The following is a 15,570-nucleotide window of genomic DNA, read 5'->3' on the forward strand; positions in this document are numbered from 1 at the left end:
ACGTCCCACCAAGGAAAAAAGGTCTCATTTCTCTTGTTCCAGGAGCAGAACCAGTTTGGTCTCCACAACAGCTCTGGCACCCCACCAGCCCACCACCCATCACCATTCTGCACCTGGAACTGGGCACAGAATGGAGGCATTTCTGCCAAGTTCCAGACTCAGGGTCTGACTGCGGAGCCCTACAATCAGTCAAATACACTAAAAGGAAGGGGTCTTTCCTGGAGGGAGGCTGGGGGGGGCCACCAGGCAGGGTTGCATTTCTTGCTCTATCTCCCCGGCACCTCCATAGGGTCTGAGCCACGGGGCACCCAAGGATTCTTATGGGATGGCCAGGAAGGGTTAGAGGCCTACAGAATGTTCCAAAGCTACCTGGCATCTCAGTGACAGCCTGAGGATGTTTGGGGCCACTCTCTCCCATTATTACTAAACTTTCCCATTCCTCATTTGCCCAGACATGAGCTCGAATTCTGCTAATTCAGTCCCAAGGGGAAGAACTCCCAGCACAGACCATCGAAGCATCCCTACCGGGTGCCTGGGTAGCTCAGTGGTTGAGCATCTGCCTTCAGTACAGGTCGTGATCCCAGAGTCCTGGGATCAAGTGCCGCATTGGGCTCCCTGCATGGAGTTTGCCTCTCCATCTGCCTGTGTCTCTACCTCTCTCTGTGTCTCTCATGAATAAATAAAATCTTAAAAAAAAAAAAAAAAGGCATCCCTACCTTCATGGCCAGAGCAATCAGGGCCCCTTCCGTGGGCTGTCCCATCACGGTGTTCTTTCTGATGACAGCGTTGTTGGCCACACAGCCTGCCTGAAAGCGGGGATTTCCGAAGGTCTGTAGTTACTATTTGGAGCTGGCACCCTTGAGCCTGGGCTCACTCAGGCATGTGGAAAAGTCACATGCTGAAGGCTTGACCCATGTTGGGGATGGGGGCTTGGGGTGGGGGCGAGGGACAAGATTTACTCTTCAAAATACATCAGAGTCCCCGCTCTTCAAAACAAACACCATAAATATTTACTGACTTCTGAGCTCTGATCCTTACAAAGACCCTTGTAAGCTTATATCATAGGGGGCAGGCAGGGAGGCTGGGGTGATAGAGTGATTGCTAATAGGTATGGTTTTCCACGACAAAGTGTCCTGAAATTAGATGGCTGGCTGGTTTGGGGCACTCTTGTCACCTCTATGAGCTCGTTAGACAATGGCTCGATTTGGACCAACAAGGGCACTCGGCATGTGGGAGGCCTGAGTTATGGCTCATACTACTCATATTGACAATCAAAACAGGCTCATTTTCCAACATTCATCAAGCACCTTCTCTATTCAGGCATCTCTCTCTCTCCCTCTCTCTCTCTTTGTTAAGATTTTATTTATTTATTCATTACAGACACACACAGAGAGAGGCAGAGACACAGGCAGAGGGAGAACAGGCTCCATGTGGAGAGCCTGACGTGGGACTCGATCCCAGGACCCCAGGATCATGAACTGAGGTGAAGGCAGACGCTCAACCGCTGAGCCACCCAGGCGTCCTGCAGGCATCTCTTTAAAGCCTTTCTGAGGATGCCTGGGTGGCTCAGTGGCCCAGGTTGTGATCCTGGGATCCCAGGAATGAGTCCTGCATCAGGCTCTCCACCGGAGCCTGCTTCTCTCTCTGCCTATGTCTCTGCCGCTCTCTCTGTGTATCTCATGAATAAATAAAATCTTAAAAACTAAAAAATAAAATAAAGCCTTTCTGGCAGGCAGGGATGATTACAGAGGGCTCTAGATCCTCTCTTTGGGCCACTGTGACCCCTGACTCCGAGGATATGGCCCAGTCGTCACCAAGAACCCTCTCTTCAGAGAGAACACCTATCAGCAACTTCTAAATGCATATTTCCACCATGAGGCTTTGACACTCACCTCTACTAATTTCCCCACTGAGACATTGTTGAACTCCTTAATGACTTCCTTGGAGGGTAACAGACAGACGGTCCCTTTGCCATTATACCCAACTCCGCTGACCTGCAGGGCAAAGCCGCAGAGGGGATGTCAGCACGTGTCAAAAATACACTCCCCTGGTTGTCCCATCATCTCTTTTCTGGGGGACCTACCCCCAAGGACATAATCCTACCCACGAGCAAGGCTTAAGGCATGAGGATGTTCCCTGCATGTTGTGTATTGATCAGAAAACTCCCTAAGTGCCACGCTTTAGCAATTGCAGTAAACTTCCTTAATGAGAAAATAATGGTTAAGAAAACGAGGTAATATCACAGAAGAGAGCTTATGTTCTAGAACAGAGGTGGGCAAACTTCCCCTTAGGGAGCCAGAGAGCAAATACGTCAGCCTCTTGCAGGCCATGCAATCTGTCACAACCCCTCGGCTCTGTGACCGTCGATATAGGTATGCCGGCCTGCCAGCGAAATCCTATTTATGAAAACAGGCCCTGCCTGTGAGATGTCATTTTTCACACCTTATTCTGGAAGTTTTAGGAAAAACGTCACAGGACGCAAAACGGCACGTTCGGGGAGCTTACAACTTGTGCCACACAGAGGAGAGAGATTGAAAAACCCAAAGGGACTGTCATGGTTAGTTTATCACAGGCGGTTAGGGGCAACTGCTTTCCCGCTTCTACATTATGCGATGTGGTTATTGTTAAAAGGTAATTACAAAAAAAAAAAAAAATAAAGCTGGCTCAACTCAGTTGTGTTCCTTGCTGCTGTTTGTAGCAAGGAAATTGTAGAATAACCCATTTTTATTTCTTCCTTATTGCTTTCTGGAAGATTCTTTTAGGAAGGAAAGGGTCTGAAGGTAGACAGCTGTCCTCGGCACGGGACTCACCTCGGCATGGAGCCCGTCAGATGTCACCAGCTGGGTGACGGTCATCTCATTGGCGGTCAGAGTCCCTGTCTTATCCGAACAGATGACATTGCAGCAACCTGGCACAAGAAGACCCCAGTTCAGAGGAAAGAGAACCCATCACCGTTAATTCTTAGGCTAATGAAACACCCAGGCCGAACCACCACCCAGTCGATCCCATTTACAAGATTTCAACCAGGATGGTCCTTTACCTAATGTCTCCACAATTGGTAACTTCTTCACGATGACCCGCTTCTTGGCCATCCGCAGCACTCCTAGGACCAGAGTAACCGTGACAACGATGGGCAGACCCTCAGGAATGGCAGCCACTGCCAGGCTGGATCAAAAGGCCAGACAGGTCATCTTTAACATGCTCTTAAGGATCACATGAATCCCAGCTGGGGTTGCCAATACTTTCACCTGTTGAGGCATGTCTCAGGTGTCCCCAATGCCCCCATTCTAGTCTCTGTTCCCAATACCATGATGCACCTGTCACCTTCAGCATCCATGGCTCTAAGTTCTCCTATTGCAAAACCCAGCTCTTGGGAAGGGACCTCCCCTATCAGATATCCACCCTTTAGCATAAATTAGTCTCTCAGTTGTTTTGCCTCTTTACTTTTGCACTTAAATTACTGTCATTTATTAAACAGAAAGGTCTTTGGGTCCTACGAAAGGAATTTCCAGAATTAGGCAATAAGTGGGAAGTGGAATTTTTTGGTTCAGAGAGCCCTCCCCGAGTCTCCTGAATTTTACTTTTTATTGGTCTAGTTGTTTAGACATTTCTGGTAAAGAAGTCAGACTAGGAACTTAAGGCTGAAGGACGTAGTGACAAACTTGTGCCTTTACCAATTGTAGCAGAACTGTTTGAGTGTCTATTCATTTCATTATTACCCCTCCAACTCACTCTCTTTCTTCCTTCCTTCCTTTCTTTCTTTCTTTCTTTCTTTCTTTCTTTCTTTCTTCTTTCTTTCTTTCTCTTTCTTTCTTTCTTTCTTTCTTTCTTTCTTTCTTTCTTTCTTTCTTTCTTTCTTTCTTTCAAGATTTTATTTATTCATGAGAAACACAGAGAAAGAGGCAGAGACGCAGGCAGAGGAAGAAACAGATGCCACGGGGAGCCCAATGCAGGACTTGATCCCAGGATCATGTCCTGAGCCAAAGGCAGACACTTAATCATTGAGCTACCCAGGAGCCCCCCTCCAACTCCTTGCGTACCATGGGACTCTACTCTCCCAAAGGCATGGCTGATTGGATTAGAAGAGAACATCTGACTCCAGCTGAACTAATGGGCATCTCTCTCTGGAGACTGAATTGTGATAAAGCATGTGGATCCCTTCCCCCTGGGCAGTGTGTCAACATGTGAGGGGATGTTAAGAAGGGGCTCTTTCTGCATCAAATTTGGTTCCAGAACATTACGGCTGATTGATTCCCCATTCCACAGTCTTGAGCAGGTGTGGATGAGGCAAAAGTTAGTGTGGGGCTTCCTGCTGGCTTTGGGCCCATAGGGGAGGCTGAAGAGTTTTGGGGCAGACTAGAGAGGGTGCCTCTGTGCAGAGCTAGGGGTAAGCGTTGCCAGCCACACCCCTCCACAGCTCACCCTCTGCACCAGGACATCCAGCAAAGCCCTACAGACATTCAGCAAATATTTGCGGGACAAACAGATAGGAATGAGTGAAGACAGGCACACTCAGAGGTACTGGGTTTCAGTTCCAGACCACCACAACAAAGCGACCGTCACAATAAACCCAGTCAAATGAACCTATCGGTTCCCAGTGCACATAAAAGTTGTTTACACTGTAGTCTATTCAATATGCAATAGCATCAGGTCTAAAAAAAAAAAAAGTATACAGTTTAACTTAAAAATACTTTGTTGCTAAAAAAAATGCTAACAATCATCTGAGCTTTCAGTACACTGTATCACTCACTGATCAACATAAAAAATAATGAAAAGTTTCAGATATTGCAATTACCAAAATGGGGCACGGGGATGTGAAATGACCAAATGCTATTGGGAAAAATGGCCCTGGTTGACTTGTTCAACACAGGAGTGCCTTTCACTTTGTGAAAAAGGCAGGATCTACAAAGCCCCATGAAAGGAGGGATGCCTGCAAGAGCCTAGAGCTGGTTGAAATCTTGTAAATGGGATTGACTGGGTGGTGGTTCAGCCTGGGTGTTTCATTAGCCTTAGAATTAATGGTGAGGGGTTTCTCTTTCCTCTGAACTGGGGTTTTCTTGTGCCAGGTTGCTGCAATGCCCAGCGCACAGCCAGCATTCTACGCAGCCTGGTGCATCATCAGAAAGCCCGGCTGAGGAAGCGCACAGCACCAGAGTCACACGTGGCAATCCTATTTCATCAAATCTAAGACATAGCTGATGGTGAAGGGCACCATTATCTGTGTACCACTAAGAAAAAAAAAATACTGCCAGTTCATTAACCACCTGGTGCTTTCTTATCTCATCATTTATAAGAAGCAGCCTGACCTCAGAGAAGTTAAAGTGTGAAAAGAAACTACATCTTAGAATCAAAGATATGTGGTACACGGATGGTGGCCTTTTCCCTGGAAACAATGAGATTACTGGATTTGGCCAAGGGACTGTGCCCAGTTTCTATGGTGACAGCAAGAAGGCTTCCTTGGTTTTATGGCACCCGCTGACAAGACTAGCTAAGCAAACATTTGCAGAGGGATACGAGGAAGACTTTCTCCCCATATGGTGTGGGAAGGGCGTTTTTACACCTATTTGGATGCTTGCATAATAATAAAAAATTAATCCATAAACTAATAAAGATTAGCATGGACCAGGAAAAGCGAGTATACTTTGGATCATCTTGCACGTCACTCAAGACACAGGGAATTAGGATAAAGTGTGTAAAAGAACAATTCTCATGTTACTTCTTTTGGGAGAATCTCTTCCTCTCTGGCTACCCGGCTTATTTCCACCTTCTGAGGCCGTGATCTTGAGTGGCTAACTCTGCTAAAAATCTTCATCTTTTCAAAGTCACAAGTGAAACAAACAGTATACAATTTCTCTGAATGGCAAGTGTCTCATGGACCTAATGGGAGAAGTCAGAGGGAGGGGATGTGGAGGCCAGGACCCAGGAGTGACCTACAAATGGCACTGGGGATGGACATGGGGGCCTTTCTGTTATTTACTTGTAAATATTGGCTGGTCTTTTTGGCTCACAGAACCTCCCATGGTTTATAAGATGGGAATGGAATGTGCCATTATTTGAAGGAGGTTCTTTGTCACAGCTTCTGAGTGCTCTGCTTTTTCTGGGAATTCCACCCCCCTATCCTCCCGCCAAGGGCTCAGGCTCCTCTGTCCCTCTACCACTGCACCTCCCTCCGAAGCCTTAATCACCTGAGTACTCTTGTCAGGGGCTCAACTTCTTTCCTGGCCCTGCCTCTTGCTGGAACCCCAACTGGGCCACCTCTTAGAGCAGCATGAACACCTGGGGAAGCTTGTTACGAATGCAGACTCCCAGCTGCCAGTCCCCACCCCACCCCCCACCAAGACCCACTGAGTCAGGGCACCCATGACTGGTGTTGAACAAGCTTTCCCCAGGACCCTCATATCCTCAGGCTAATGCCAGAGACCCCTTCTCTACAACAACCCAGACTTCCAGGATGCCCATCCTGGACTCCAATCCACATTCCACAGCATGGCCAGCTGCACACACCCCATGAGCTCCCTCTTGGCTGCAGAAAGCTAGGGTTCATACCCCTGTCACCTCCTGTGTCTATGTCAAGAATGGCCCAGCATGCCATGTGGAGCACTCTAATGACATGATTTAAAATCAGGAAGAAAGATAGGACTCCTGGGTGGCTCAGCAGTTGAGCATCTGCCTCTGGCTTGGGGCGTGATTCTGCGGTCCCTGGATTGAGTCCCACATTGGGCTTCCTGCATGGAGCCTGCTTCTCCCTCTGTCTGTATCTCTGTCTCTCTCTCTTTCTCGTGAATAAATAAATAAAATCTTAAAAAAAAAATACAGAAAAAAAAAAAAAAAAGAATCAGGAGGAAAGAGGCCCATAAGCAGCAGGTGATATGTTCCCTGACTCCACTATGTGGCTCTGCTCACAGAGCCCACCCTGTCCTTCCTGGTGTCCCCAGGTGCCCACAGCTCGGTCCCACCGCCTACCATGGTTGGGCCCTCCCTGCTGAACCCCTTTCCTGCCTTCTCCAACGGGTTCCTCTATCTCTGCTTCTGCCCCTCCGAGCACCTTCCCTGGCCACCTGCCCAGGACATGTCTCTTCCCACCTCCCTTTTACTCTCTCTGCAACCATTTCCTTGGCAGCCTTGATCGTAAGTTGTGATGATTTTATCAATGTTCACTTGACTTGTTTACACTTACTTTTCCCTGCCAGCCCAGAAAATCTGTGATTGGGCTCCATCACCCCGGGTGATGCAGCCCAGAAAATCTGTGATTGGGCTCCATCACCCCGGGTGATGCAGACCAACAGTCAACGGATGCTCAACTAGTATCTGCAGGGCAAAGGCCGGTGGCCCGGAGGGCGGATGGCTAGGGGGTAGTGGCACACGGGAGAATTTCTGCCCTGCCCCTGAGGCTGTGAGGGCACCACTGCACGGGGTAGGCTGGCTTCCGCTGGGTTTAGGCCAACACACTTGCCCAGAGTCACAGAGTCGGGGAGTGGAAGAGACAGGCTTCAGTCCAACCCATGGCATTCTGACCGGGATGCCCCCCCCTTCTCCCTACCTTCCCTGCTGTCCCAGAGAGGGGAGGTCAGCACAGTGCCCTTACCTGACCCCGATCGTGAACATACTAAGGAGCGGCTTCCCTTGCAGCCAGCCAGTGAACATGATCAAGCCTGGGAAAGAGACGAAATGTGTGTGTGCGCACACACGCATGCACATGTGTACAGCCTCTGACATGCCAATGTGTTTCAAACTCATTTCCTTAAAAGAATTTCAGGAATCTATGCATAAGGTGACAAGAGCCTCAAGTATTGTGACCACTTTCCTACTTCTTTTAAAGATACTTTCATACCTGCAAAAAGGAATAGTTGCACTTTTTCAGGAAGGGCCCAAACCAATCCGAGTTAAAGAAATGATCAGCCAGTTAGTTCATCTCAGGCTGTTGGCAAATGTTTACAGATGATTCCAAAACTTTCCCAGATGCCCCATGTGCCTGGATGCCCGCCCTGCGGTGTCTGATGTGGCAGGTGACAGCTGCTCCTGTGACGGGCAGATGGGCCCGATTTTTACAGGACTGTGTCCTGCCGTGTTCATGATTAAACATAGTGCCTTTCCCTTCTCTCCATCATTCACCCAGTGTTTACCAAACAGCAGGCCCGGTGCCAGCAATGGACCCTCAGGTCAGAGAGGGGGCACGAGAGACACTGGGACCCATGAAAGTGCACAGGATGTTCCAGCAATGGGGAAAAGTTCTGGGGCTGCCAGGTGCAGCCTCAGTTTCCTTATCCATAAAGCGGGGATAATGACCATGCCTTCCTCAAGGAGCTGTTTCAGGATTTAAGATGCAACAATCTACCTGATGTGCTCAGCACAGTTCCTGGCCCACAGCAAGTGCCTGGTGGCTAGCTGCCGTTGCCTTTGTCATCAGAAGAGGCAGGAAGGCAAGCAGAGTCACCTGTGGAGCCTCGGAGAACTTGCCGAGGAACAGTAGTTTCATTTCGCAGGGAACGGGGAGCCAGGACAGGTTTTGTGCTGGGCAGTAGTAAGTGTAAGCATGCCTATAGGGCGTGTGTATGTTGGTGGTAGGGGTGGGGGTGTCACAAGGTCTGATTTGTTAGGGTTATTTATTTTTTTTCATACTGTAATTGGTGGCAGTAGACAAATGAAATCTCAGTTGGAATCCAAATGAATCCAGATACAAAGACTGGAGGAGGGGCAACTCTATTAGAAATAGGGGTGGGTGGTGAGCCTGCAGTTCCAGTCCCTGGGGTCTGACCATTCCATGGGGGCCCCCGAGGGCTGGTGGTGCACATCTCTTCCCAAACTCACACTCAATGACTTCAATACATGAGTGGTTTGAAAGTGGCCACTGGAGGGTATTTACACCACAGAGCCTGGCAAACACTCATCTCCCAGGAAAACTGGTTCTTAAGCATTGACCAGCCCATGACAGCTTCCCTGTGTCTCCTCCATGGGCCCTGCAGGGATCAATGGAACCAGTTCCAAAACTCCCACTCTGCTAGGGTAGCTCTTGAAATATTTATTAAGAAGAAAAAAAGTCTGAGTCCTATCATAGGGTTGGTCATGGATGTGCCAATGTACCTAAGTTCTAATTAACTTGAGGAATAATGGCTTATACGAGACAATGACCTTGCAGAGCCTCTGGCTTGGAACTTGCAAAAACCAAATTTCATCTACTTGACAATCGGCCTTGAAGCACCTCTACATGATATCTGTTCTACCTCAGAAAGAGCAGCAGGCACTGACAGTGCACTCTCCTTCAGGCACTCCTTCTAGAGCGGGTGTCAGAAGGCTTTTTCTCCAACAGGCCAGATAGTGAACAGTTTTGACTTTCTGGGCCACATGGCCTCTGCGGCAACTCAATGTGGCCACTGTAAAGTGAAAGAGGCCGTAGCAATAGGTGAATGGGTGTGGCTGTGTTCTAAAAAAACAACCCCATTATTTATGAATACTGAAATCTGAATTTCATAGAACTTTTATATTGTGAAGTATTCTTCTTCCTTCGATTTTTTCCCCAAACATCTAACAATGTAAAGCATATTCTTTACAAAAACAGGTGGCAAACCCAATTTGGTCCAGGAGTCATAGTTTCCAATCCCCATAACGAGAGAGCAAAGGAAGCCTCTGGACAAAGGGCCACATGGTCATTTTACTCTGCCAGAGATGCCAGAGATGTATGCATCCCCAAGGATGGCAAACAAATGGCATTGCGTAGGCCTCTTTCCCCACCCGTGTCCATGACAGCCTTCCCTAATCTGTCACTGTCGTCCTTGCCACCAAGCAGGAACATGACCTCAAAGCCCCACTGGTCGAGATCAGACTTGGCAGGTTAAGATAAAACCCTATCTTCCATTATGGCTTCAGGACAAAATAGGGTGGGAAGAAGGGAAGAAGACATAGAGTTACGTAAAAACATTAAAGCTAGTGATTTAGCCAACTCTGAGAGCTTAAAGCCAAAGTTGAAATTTGGAAAATAGACTAGACACTGGAATTTTGGGAAATGGTACCCAGGGAAGAAAGGGCGAGCGGATCTGTCCCTAGCACAACAGAACTGGAAGCCCTGACTTCAGACCACATCCTCTTAACCTCTCTGCTAAATTTACTAACCTCTCATAAGTTACAAAGGAGTGAGGATCCCCTCCATGCCTGTGAATATATCCTTTCTTCTGTCTGGAATTCTTTTTTTATTTTTTTATTTTTTTATTATTTTTCTGTCTGGAATTCTTAACTCCCTCTTTTTTCATTTGGCAAACTCCTACTTAGCCTGCAAGACTCAGTTTAATGTCATAACTCCCAGGTTTCCCACTCCAGATTAACTGCTACCTTTACATTTCGTATTTGTTCAGGTATCTCTCTCTTATTGACCAGGGGTCTTTCAAAGGGCAGAAGCTGCATTTGATACATCTTGGTAGCTCCCAAACATATCCCAGGATCTAGCTTGTCATAAGACACTTGTTAAATGAATTCATGCACCTGGGTGGCCAGAGGCACAACAAAAGTGCTTCTACGAGGGACACCTGTTTCTCCCATGAACTTTCTCTGGCTCTACAAGTTTTAGGGAGCCTCACTGGTTCTTCCTTTCATCACTCCCTGTGCTATGAGCAGTGGTTCCTTGGTTGGTTCCTTTATTAACACATCACTCAACAAGTGCTGATTAAGGATCTGCTATGGGCCAGGAGCCAGTGGATCCTTAAAGCTGAGAATGAAGAACACAGAATCAAAGCCAGAGCTGGAGATAGCAGGAAGGAGACGGTGAAGGCACCAGGGAAGCCCCATGGGGACATTCAGGCTAAGACCTACTTTAGGTCCTCAGCATCATGTTGATCCTGTCTGGTGTGTTGCCAAAGGCCAAGAGGCACGGCCTGCTCAGTAGCATAGAGCTCCTACGGGGTGCCCCGCTAAACTACAGCTCCCAGGTTCTTCTGCAGCCAGCTAGGCCATGTGACTCCATTCTGGCCAATCGAGAACGGGCAAGGTGATGACCCCACCTTGTGGGCCCAAGCCTTCAACATTTCCCACACAAGCCTCTGTTGCCGGCTTTCCCCACTTGCTGGCTGAACAGAATTACTGGCCCACCTCTGAGGACCCGGAAGGAGGGAGGACAATACTGTGGTAGGGGCCTGAGACCCTTTCCCTGGAGGTGACCTGCCTTGGAAAGCCACTCCATCAGGAACGTGCCCCATGGACTGGGTTGAGAGCAAGAAGTACACCTTGCCCAGGTGAAGCCATCACAATGCAGGGCTGCTTGCTAACAGTCAGCCTGGGCTAAGACAGAAACCTCTTGGTACTATCAGAGTCGCCAATCCCAAACCTCGGTCCTCACCCAAGTCAGCAGCAGGATTTCTGAGAAAAAGCCGCGGCTGCTCAGATGGCTTCCCTCTGTACCCTGGACTGAGTACAGACGCTTCACTCACCGATTATGCCAAATGAGAAAAGTGTCAGCTGCTTCCCCAGCTTGTCCATGCTTTTTTGTAGCGGGGTTTTAGGCGTCTGAAAGGATAACAGTGGGTGTGTTAGAGGAGACCCCGGTAGTGCCCCTCAGCTTCTGTTGGGCTTTTTAAATATCTTGAGTGGAGTGATGATTACACAGGGGTGTGCATCTATAAAAACTCACTGACCCCTCCCCCTAAAGCCTGTGCATATTACTGCTTGTAAGTTATATCTTGACCCCCCAAATCCTAATAAACGCCATTCCATAAAAATAAAATTTTAAAAGCATGCAAAGCGTAACTCGTATTAACCCCAACACCCTCATTGCTAAGGAGTGGGCACGGCTGGTATCAGTAGCCAAAAGTCATCTCAAACCCCAGCTCACAAGAAAACCAAAGTCCCCACTGGCCCTTACCTCTTCAGCCTGCATCATCTTAAACACTTCTCCGAACTGGGACCTTTCCCCTGTTCCAATAACGACTCCCTGTGTTCAGGAGAGAGAAGTGTGAGATCTGAAGCTGGAAGCCTGCTGTTGAGGGTGGCCAGTGTCCCTGGGGCTTACCTGCCCCTTCCCATACTGCACCAGGGTCCCCATGAAGACAATGTTGCTCAGAGTGGTGAGGTCCCCTCCGCCCGTCAGCGGGCTGTCCGTCTTACTACATGGCTCGGCTTCTCCTGTGAAACTGGACTCGTCTACCAGGAGGTCTGTGACCTAGAGTAGCAAGGGGAAAAGACAATGGATTCTCCCCTTTTCACTCTGAGAATAGATTTTAAAAGCACAGAACAGACCACCCTTACCCTCTAAAACTTCTCAACTGGGAAAAGCCTCCTGTGTATATGAGATCGTGCCCCTGATTTGCCAAGAATGAATCCTGACCAATGGGCATCTATACAGCTGGCATGCATCTCTAAGCAGAAAATATCCCTCTGCTGGGACCTGGAGTTGGGTTGTAGAGGATTTTTTGCTTAGGTTACCTATACTCAACTGGCAGGATATTCCAATGAAGTCTTTTTATTTTTTATTTTTTTATTTTTTTCCAGTAAAGTCTTTTTAAATTCAATTTGCCAACATATAGTATAACACCCAGGGTTTATCCCATCAAGTGCTCTCCTTAGTGCCCATCACCAAGTTGTCTCATCTCCCCACCGACCTCCCCCCTTCCGCAATCTTTTGTTTGTTTCCCAGAGTCAGGATCCAATGAAGTTTTTTCCTGAACAAACTCCTAAGACTGTGTTGGCGGTCTTAGGCAGAAGAAAAGCAGATTCCTTGGGACCATCCTTGATATTAAAATCACAAACTGAGAAGTCCCTGAGTTTCTTTTCTCTCTCTTTTTTTTTCTTTTTTTTTAGTCCCTGAGTATCATAGAGAATTTAGGAACCTCAGACATTTTTTGTGGGTGCATTAAAGAAAGCTTGCATCTGTGTTTAAATTTGAACACAATCTTTAGGCTTTGAGAAATCACTGTCATCTTGCCAACTGATAAAAATGATTGATTTGGCATTGATGGTGTCGAACAGAGGTGTGGCCCAGGAGAGGCCTCTGGAGAGCAGCTGGATCTGCTGGTACCCAGCTACTTCGGGCACAGATGTGCTTGCTTTTCCTAAACTGGTGTCTTCCAGAAATGTCTATGATGTCTGGTTTGGAAAGTAAACTGTGCTTCCCTCATCAACCCCTGCCATAAAGTTATAGCTGTTTTCATGAGGATTTTCTGCCAATAAGAAGTAATCCAAATCACAACTTAGAATGTAACAAAAGTTTTTTGGTTTTTTAAATTTTGCCATAATAAAAAACCCCACAAAAACACATAACCAGAAAAAGCACAGGATGGTATCTGGCACCTTAATGCCATTTGCCAACAGATAACAAGGAGCACATCAGAATCAAGGAGCAAGTATGAGAACATGGCCTCTGGGAATTGAACAAGCTTTAAATGTGTGGCCCCTCTTGAAAAACATCTCATACCTTCTTTAACGTTAGTTAAAATTTTAATGTAACATATAACGTTAGAAAAAACTCTAGCAATGGTTAATTTAGAATATACCTTTCGGGGACACCTCAGTGACTCAGTGGTTAAGCATCTGCCTTTGGCTCAGGTCGTGATCCTGGGGTCTTGGGATCAAGTCCCACATCGGGCTCCTTGCAGGGAGCCTGCTTCTCCCTCTGCCTGTGTCTCTGCCTCTCTCTCTGTGTCTCTCATGAATAAATAAATAAATAAATAAATAAATAAATAAATAAATAAAATATTTTTTAAAAAAGAATATACCTCTCAAAGCACCTGTGCCTTTCTCTGGACACACCATATCCTGCCCACCTCAGAGACTCCCATTCAATCCATGTGCTTCGAGCATCACTGAGCCAGGTTATTCAGTAACAGCCTGAGGTTACGTTAACACCAGAAACCACACATGGACACAGCACACATGTGTGCACGTGTGCACACACACACGCACACGCACGCACGTACCAAGAAAGGAGGAGGGAGGTACTCCCATTTCCAGAACTCCTAGGATGGGCTACGCTCTGTGCCAAGCACTTCACAAGGCCTATCTCTTAATCTCCACATTCTCCAGGAAAGATGCTATTGGTTTCTCCATTTTACATATGGGGAAACTGAGGCACAGAGAGATTTAAATAACTTGCTCAAGTAACTTGTTCAAGGTTATACAGTTACTTCATTGCAGAGCAGACATGGGAACCAAGGCTCTGGTTCCAGAAACTACACTCTTGAATCATCTTGCAAAACTGACACTGACACAGACCCAGTAGGTACCACTCAAGAGGTGAGTCTCCTGTAGCCAGAACTGTGCCAGATACTGTGCAGAACATAGAAGGGGTCCAGGCTGAGTGAACTTGAGTCTGCCCCTAAGGACTTTGCCATTTAAGCACAGTAGACCAAATTAGAAAAGCCATCTTCTATGAACTCACAAGAGAACAGTGAGATCAGTATGATTCAAATAGAGGCTGGTGAGTTCTGTACACATTCAAATATAAAAAATTCAGTAACTATCTATTACCAAAATGCACACTGCCATGGGAGCCCAGTCCCCAAGGATGACAAGGGCTACCCCTTGCCTGTATAATGTCCATGCCCCCTCTTCCTAAAAGAACCCCCACTGGGAATGGTATTGGGAGTTGGGGGTAACCATGTGCCCCCCACCAAATACTACTTCCCAGCTTCCCTTACAGCTCCCAGTGCCTCTACCCTCTGGACAACTGGACATAAGTAAAAATCACTGACAGTCTCGGGTAAGTTCTGTGAAGGTGGCTGAGCTGTAAGACCCTCTTCATCCTTCTGGCATCTTCTTTCTCCCTACCTGGGCCTTTGTAAGAGTGGCTCCAGAAGCCATGTTACAAGCATTAAAAGGATGGTCACACCCTCAGGAGGTCAGAGTAGGGGACTGGAAGAAGCCCTGGTCCTTTGTTCCGTGATGGAGGCACCATATTGGTTCTGGAAGCTCCATCTCCAGTGTCTCATTATGCAAGAGAGGAGAAAATCCCTGGCCCATTAAAGCCTACATATTTCTCTTACTCTATTAACCACAGTCAAACAACCATGAACTGATCATGTGTGTTTGTTTTTTATCTCCAGGACATCAAGGGAAAGTCAAAGGACTACCTGGAGGAGCTCCTAACACGATGAAGGAAGAAAATGGGAAGGGAAGGTCACCTAGCACCACTGGCTGCCAACATCACAGACCACAGGCAACAGAAATCAGCACCACATCCCCCCTGGCAGGCAGGGATTTAGTTTCCAGAAAACACTGTCTAATGGAACATGATGATAATTGGGGTAAGTTGTACTTACTTGGAAAATCTGGCTGAGGTTTACAGTTGCATAAAGTTTGAATCACATGGAATTTGTACCTAATTTTATGTTTGTTCATGGTTAGGTAACCCCATAATAAAAACAGTAAGTCAACAGTGGAAAGGGAACCCCTCCATTGACTGAATCCAGGAGCTGTAATTATGACAGTCCGATGTTCTCGTCAGATCAGATCTGCAGCAGAAGGCTTTGGAGTGGGGCACAAGGGAGTGGAGTGGCTGGTGACCTCCCAGGCACCATGTCAGCTGAGGGAGTGAGTGGCTGAAAATAGTCAAAGCACAGAAGCCACAAAATACCAGTGACCACCCAGAGGTGG

The 15,570-nt window shown here is 47.4% G+C and overlaps 1 protein-coding gene across 1 annotated transcript in view; it reads right to left on the bottom strand.

Moving 5' to 3' along the window:
• Positions 1-15,570, bottom strand: part of ATP2C2 (ATPase secretory pathway Ca2+ transporting 2) — a 59,934-nt gene that overhangs the window by 12,298 nt on the left and 32,066 nt on the right. Inside the window, exons 8-15 of the mRNA XM_025427013.3 lie at positions 11,993-12,142; positions 11,846-11,914; positions 11,415-11,490; positions 7,586-7,652; positions 3,041-3,165; positions 2,811-2,908; positions 1,893-1,994; positions 717-806 (exon numbers count right to left, since the gene is read on the bottom strand). Coding sequence (XP_025282798.1) covers positions 717-806; positions 1,893-1,994; positions 2,811-2,908; positions 3,041-3,165; positions 7,586-7,652; positions 11,415-11,490; positions 11,846-11,914; positions 11,993-12,142 — 777 coding nt within the window. The remainder of the gene's footprint in view (positions 1-716; positions 807-1,892; positions 1,995-2,810; positions 2,909-3,040; positions 3,166-7,585; positions 7,653-11,414; positions 11,491-11,845; positions 11,915-11,992; positions 12,143-15,570) is intronic.

Source organism: Canis lupus, chromosome 5 (assembly GCF_003254725.2).
Source record: "Canis lupus dingo isolate Sandy chromosome 5, ASM325472v2, whole genome shotgun sequence".
Classification (NCBI taxonomy): domain Eukaryota; kingdom Metazoa; phylum Chordata; class Mammalia; order Carnivora; family Canidae; genus Canis; species Canis lupus.